Below are 6829 nucleotides of genomic sequence, written 5' to 3' on the forward strand. Positions count from 1 at the left end.
AAAACAATGGTGTGAGTATACATGATGGTTCCCGAACTCAATACGGATGTCCTCATAAAGATTTTCCCAAAAAAAAATTGGTGCTCCGGGCACTAGATTCATGGGCTAATACACGAGAAAATAGAGGAATTTCAGCGATTCCAAAAATGGGGATGTATATGCGGAAATGGGCGTGAAAAAAATTGTGTGAGTATACATGATAGTTCTCAAACTCAATATGGATGTCCTCATAAAGTTTTTGGAGAAATATTTTTTGGGTGGTCCGAGCGCCATATCCATGGGATAATACACATTAAAAAATAGAGCAATATGCGCAATTCCTAAAAAAGGATCTGTAGATGCAGAAATGGGCATGAAAGAAATGATGTGAGTATACATAATGGTTCTCCGACTCAATAAGGAGGTCCTCATAAAGTTTTTGGACAAATTTTTTTTAAGGTGTTTCAGGCGCCAAATCCATGGGAAACACGAAAAATAAAGCAATTTGCGTGATTCCTAAAAAAAGGCCTGTAGATGAAGAAATGAGCATGAGAAAAATGGTGTGAGTATACATGATGGTTTCTTAACTCAATAAGAAGTTCTTCATAATGTTTTTTGAGAAAAACTTTTTGGGTACACTGGGCGCCGGATCCATGGGCTAATACGCACGAAAAATAGAGGAATTTGCGCAATTTCAAAAAAATGGCATGTTGATGCGAAAATAGGCGTAAAAAAATGGTGTGAGTATACGTGATGGTTTCCCAACTCAATATGGATGTCCTCATAAAGTTTTTTGAGAAAAATATTTTGGGTGCTCCGGACGCCAAATCAATGGACTAGACACGAAAAATAGAGCAATTTGCGCAATTCCTAAAATAAAGGCGTAGATGCGGAAATGGGCGTGAAAAAAATGGTGTGAGTATACGTTATGGTTCCGTAACTTAATATGGATATCCTCATAAAGATTTTTGAGGAAAAAAATTTGGGTGCTCCGGGCGCCAAATCCATGGGCTAATCCACACGAAAAATAGAGCAATTTGCGCGATTTCTAAAAAATGGCTTGTAGATGCTGAAATTGGTGTTAAACAAATGGTGTGAGTATACATGATGGTTCCCCAAACTCAATACGGAGGTCCTCATAAAGTTTTTTGAGAAAAAAAAATTGGGTGCTCTGGGCGACCGATAGATGGGCTAATACACACAAAAAATAGAGTAATTTGCTTGATTCATAAAAAATACCTTGTAGATGCGAAAATGGGCGTGAAAAAACTGGTGTGAGTACACGTGATGGTTTCTCAACTCAATACGAAAGTCCTCATAAAGGTTTTTGAGATAAAAAAAATTGGGTGCTCAATAGGCCAGATCCATTAGCTAATATACACACAAAAAATAGAGCAATTTGTGTGATTCCGATAAAATGGGCTTACAGATGCGGAAATGGGCATGAAAAAATATGGTGCAAGTATATGTGATGGTTTCCCAACTCAATACGTAGATCCTCATAAAAAAAGTTAAAAAATTTAACGAAGTGCTTTGGGTGCCAGATCCATGGTCTAATAATAAACACGAAAAATAAAGCAAGTTGCACGATTCCTAAAAAAGGGCTTGTAAATGCGGAAATGGGCGTTAAAAAAATGGTGTGAGTATATGTGATGTTCCCCAAACTCAATACAGATGTCCTCATAAAGTTTTTTGAGAAAAAAAATTTGGGTGCTCCGGGCATCAGATACATGGGCTAGTATACACAAATAATAGAGCAATTTGCCTGATTCCTAAAAAAGGCTTGTAGATGCGGCAATGGGCATGAAAAAAATGGTGTGAGTAAATGTGATGGTTCCCGAACTCAATACGGAGGTCCTCATAATGTTTTCTGAGAAAAAAATTTGGGTGCTCCGGGCGCTAGATCCATTGAGTAATACATAGGAAAACTTGTGCGATTCCTAAAAAAGAGCCTGCAGATGCGGAAATGGGCGTGAAAAAAATGGTCTAAGTATATGTGATGGTTCCCCACCTCAATACAGAGATCCTCATAAAAAAAATTAAAAAAATATTGGGTGCTCCGGGCACCAAATCAATGGGCTAATACATACAAAAAATAAAGCAATTTGCGCGATTCCTAAAAAAGGGCTTGTAGATGCGGAAATGGGTGTTAAAAATAAGGTGTGAGTATAAGTGATGGTTCCCCAAAGTCAATACGGAAGTTCTCATAAAGTGTTTTGAGAAAAAAAAATTGGGTGCTACGCGTGGCAGATACATGGGCTAATACCCACGAAAAAATAGAGCAATTTGCGCGATTCTTAAAAAGGCCTTGTAGATGCGGAAATGGGCATGAAAAAAATGATGTTAGTATACGTGATGGTTCCCCAACTCAATAAGAAATTCCTCATAAAGTTTTTTGAGGAAAAAAACTTTCGCTGCTCCGGACGCTAGATCTATGGGATAATATACACGAAAATAGAGCAATGTGCGCGATTCCTAAAAAAGGGACTGTAAATGCGGTAATGGGCATGAAAGAAATTATGTGAGTATACGTGATGGTTCCCAAACTCAATACGGATGTCCTCACAAAGTTTTTTGGTAAAATATTTTGGATGCTCCGGGCGTCAGATCTATGGGTTAATACACACCAAATATAGAAGAATTTGCGTGATTCCTTTAAAAGGCCATGTAGATGCAGAAATGGGCGTGAAGAAATTGGTGTGAGTATACGTGATTGTTCCCCAACTCAAAACAGATGTCCTCATAAAGGTTTTTGAGAAAACAATTTGGTGCTCCGGGCACCATATCCATGGTAATACACGCGAAAATAGAGGGATTTGAGCAATTCCTAAAAAAGAACTTTTATATGCGAAAATGGGTGTGAAAAAAATAGTGTGAGTATACATGATGGTTCCCAAACTCAATACGGATGTCCTCATAAAGTTTTTGGAGAAAAACTTTTTAGGTGCTCCTGGCGCCATATCCATGGGCTAATAAACACTAAAAAATAGAGCAATTTGCGTGATTCCTAAAAACGGGTCTGTAGATGCGAAAATAGGCATGAAAGAAATGGTTTGAGTATACATTATGGGTCACCAACTCAATAAGGAGGTCCTTATAAAGTTTTTTGAGAAATTTTTTTTTGGGTGTTCCGGGCGCCAGATCAATGGGATAATACACACGAAAAATAAAGCAATTTGCGCGATTCCTAAAAAAGGGCATGTAGATGCAGAAATGGAGGTGAGATAAATGGTGCGAGTATACGTGGTGGTTCCCCAACTCAATGCGAAGGTCCTAATAAAGTTTTTTGAGAAAAAAAATTGGGTGCTCTGGGCGCCAGATCCATGGGCGAATACACACGAAAAATAGAGAAACTTGCGAGATTCCTAAAAAATGTCATGTTGATGCGGATATTGGGCATTAAAAATGGTGTGAGTATACGTGATGGTTTTCCAACTCAATACGGATGTCCTCATAAAGTTTTTTGAGAAAAAAATTTAGGGTGCTATGGGCGCCAAATCCATGGGCTAATAGACACAAAAAATAGAGCAATTTGCATAATTCCTAAAACAGGGAATGTAGATGCGGAAATGGGCGAGAAAAAAATACTGTGAGTATACGTGATAGTTTCCATACTCAATATGGATGTCCTCATAAAGTTTTTTGAGAAAAAAAAATTGGGCGCTTCGGGAGCCAGATCCTTGAGCTAATACACACAAAAATAGTGTAATTTGCTCGACTCCTAAAAAAACTGAAGATGAAGAAATAGGCGTAAAAAAATAGAGTGAGTATACGTCATGGTTCCCCAACTCAATATGGATATCCTCATAAAAATTTTTGAGAAATAATTTTGGTTGCTGCAGGCGCCAGATCCATGGGCTTATACACACGAAAAATAGAACAATTTGCGCGATTCCTAAAATAGGGTCTGTAAATGCAGAAATTGGGGGTTAAAATATTGGTGTGAGTATACGTGATAGTTCCCAAACTCAATACGGATGTCCTCATAAGTTTTTTGATAAAAAAATTTTGGGTGCTCCGGGCGCTAGATACATGGGCCTCATAAAGATTTTTTAGAAGAAAAATTTGGGTGCTCCGAACGCCTAATCCATGGGCTAATACACACGAAAACTAGAGCAATTTGTGTGATTCCTAAAAAATGGCATATAGATACTGAAATGGGCGTGAAAGAAAATGGTTTGAGTATACGTGATGGTTCCCAAACTCAATACGGAGGTCCTCATAAAGATTTTTGAAAAAAAAAATTATTGTGCTCCGGGCGTCAGATCAATGGGCTAATACACACGAAAAATAGGGCAATTTGTGCGATCCCTAAAAAAAGGCTTGTAGGTGCGGAAATAGGCGTTAAAAAATTGTGTGAGAATACCTGATGGATCCCCAAACTCAATATGGAGGTCGTCAAAAAGTTTTTTAAGAAAAAAATTACTGGTACTCCGGACGCTAGATACATGGGCTAATACAAACGAAAAATAGAGCAATTTGCGCAATTCATAAAAAAAAGCCTTGTAGATGCGGAAATGAGAGTGAAAAAAATGGTGTGAATATACGTGATGGTTTCCCAACTCAATACGGAAGTCGTCATAAAATTTTTTGAGAAAAAATCTTTCGGTACTCCGGGCGCCATATCCATGGGCTAATACACTAAAAAAATAGAGCAATTTGCGCGATTTCCAAAAAAAGGACTGTAAATGTGGAAATGGGCGTGAAAAAAAATTATGTGAGTATACGTGATGGTTTCCAAACTCAATGCGGATGTCCTCATAAAGTTTTTTGATAAAAAAATGTGTATGCTCCGAGTGTCATATCTATAGGCTAATACATACCAAAAATAGAGGATTTTGCATAATTCCTAAAAAAGGCCATGTAGATGCAAAAATGGGCATGGAAAAAATGGTGTGAGTATATGTGATGGTTCCCCAACTCAATACGGAGGTCCTCATAAAGTTTTTGGAGAAAAATATTTTGGGTACTCCGGGCGCCATATTCATGGGGCTAATACACACGAAAACTTGTGCGATTTCTAAAAAAAGGCCTATAGATGCGGAAATGGGCATGAAAAAACTGGTGTGAGTATACATGATGGTTCCCCTACTCAATACAGAAGTCCTCATAAAGTTTTTTGAGAAAACTTTTTGGTGCTCCGGCCCCATATCCATGGGGTAAGACACACGAAAATAGAGTAATTTGCGCGATTTCTAAAAATAGGATTGTATATGCGGAAATGGGCGTGAAAACATAGTGTGAGTATTCGTAAGGGTTCCAAACTCAATACAGATGTCCTCATAAAGTTTTTGGAGAAAAAGTTTTTGGGTGCTCCGTATTAGAGATATATTTTAGAGTAATTGTATATTATTTATATTCCTTATTTATAGATTTAGTTTTCATAGTTTTAGCTCATTCATAGTAGTAAAGATCCTCACTTATATCTTCGATTGATTGCATTGATTTCCTTCCTGATCCTTATGGATCCACCCTCTTGTGTAAATACCCTATTCATTATTAATAAATTAAACTTTTACCTCTTCAGTACACTACTTTATGGTATTAGAGCTATTCCGCTTAACAGCCAAAACATTTTCTGGGCAATAATGTTTTTCAGCGGCCATGGCTCCTTTGAACAACATCTCTGATTCCCTCCCAAACCCAACAAATGAAACCAGTTCAATTTTTTTGGCACCCTCCAACAACATCATCTCCTTGAACAAAAATGACCAACTTATCTCCATCAACGCCGCTGCCCAAGCCCCATTGAAACTCACCACCACCAACTACCAATCTTGGCAATATCAATGGGAAACACTGCTTACTGCCTATGATTTTCTTCAGTTCATAAATGAGCCACCATCCACCACAGCTATCTCGGTCTATAAACGCCAAGACCATCTCATTAGAAGTGCCATGGTTGCATCCCTTTCACCAGAAATTATACCATTTGTTACTATTGATAAAACTTCCTATGTGCTTTGGCAAAACCTTGCCACGACTTATGTGAAGCCGCCTTATGCTCGAATAATGAGTTTGAGAGAAAACTTGAATACTATTCAAAAGGGAAATCTCTCTATTACTGTGTATTTGCAGAAAATCAAAGAGATTTGCACCAAGATTGCTTCAGTTGGTGTTCACATCTCCGCTGATGAAGTTTTTCTTCATGTCATACATGGCTTTCCTTTTGAGTATAATAGCATTGCCTCTACACTTCGTGCTCGTGAAACAGCCATAACCTTTCAATAGCTTCATGACAAGTTGACCGACTTCAAAGCTCATTTGACTCGTCGGTCATCCCAAACTGTAGCGCCAATCATGGAAAACACCATGTTGAAGTGTGTGACCATCTCATCTAAGAGCTTAAGCTATGGCCTCTACTACACCAACTATTGGTCCCACATCTTCCAGCGGAGCACCAGACAATGTTTCTTCATCAAACGGAATTGGGAATTCATCCAGTCAACACTCAGGTATGTCTCTTTCTCATTCATCATCTTATGTGAGTTCTACCTCTTCTGAACCCTTCTTACTTAATTACATAAATGATTCAGATCAAAATTCAACCATTCAACCCTCTCATCCCATGACTACTCGGTCAAAGAATAACATTCATAAACCCATTCAGAAGTTGTGTCTAAGTGTTATTGTTCATGATTCTGCCAATCTCAATGTATCACATGTCTCACCATTAACCAAACCATCCCAAGCCAAAACAACCTTCTTCCCTACCCAAGCCAATAGTACCTCGCACTGTTCGTCAAGCTTTAAAAGGTCCAAATTGGTGTGCTGCTATGAATGCAGAGATTTCAGCATTGCAAAGTCAAGGCACTTGGTCTCTTGTGACATTTGTCCCTCATGCCAAATC

The 6829-nt window shown here is 38.3% G+C and overlaps 1 protein-coding gene across 1 annotated transcript; it reads left to right on the plus strand.

Annotated features, from left to right (window-relative positions):
• The first annotated feature begins 5583 nt into the window (after positions 1-5583).
• On the plus strand, positions 5584-6210 carry LOC107060950 (uncharacterized). The gene has a single exon (XM_015309577.1). It carries the CDS (start codon positions 5584-5586, stop codon positions 6208-6210), a length of 627 nt encoding a protein of 208 aa, XP_015165063.1.
• Positions 6211-6829: the final 619 nt, after the last annotated feature.

Source organism: Solanum tuberosum, unplaced genomic scaffold (genome assembly GCF_000226075.1).
Source record: "Solanum tuberosum cultivar DM 1-3 516 R44 unplaced genomic scaffold, SolTub_3.0 scf00106, whole genome shotgun sequence".
NCBI classification, from domain to species: Eukaryota; Viridiplantae; Streptophyta; class Magnoliopsida; order Solanales; family Solanaceae; genus Solanum; species Solanum tuberosum.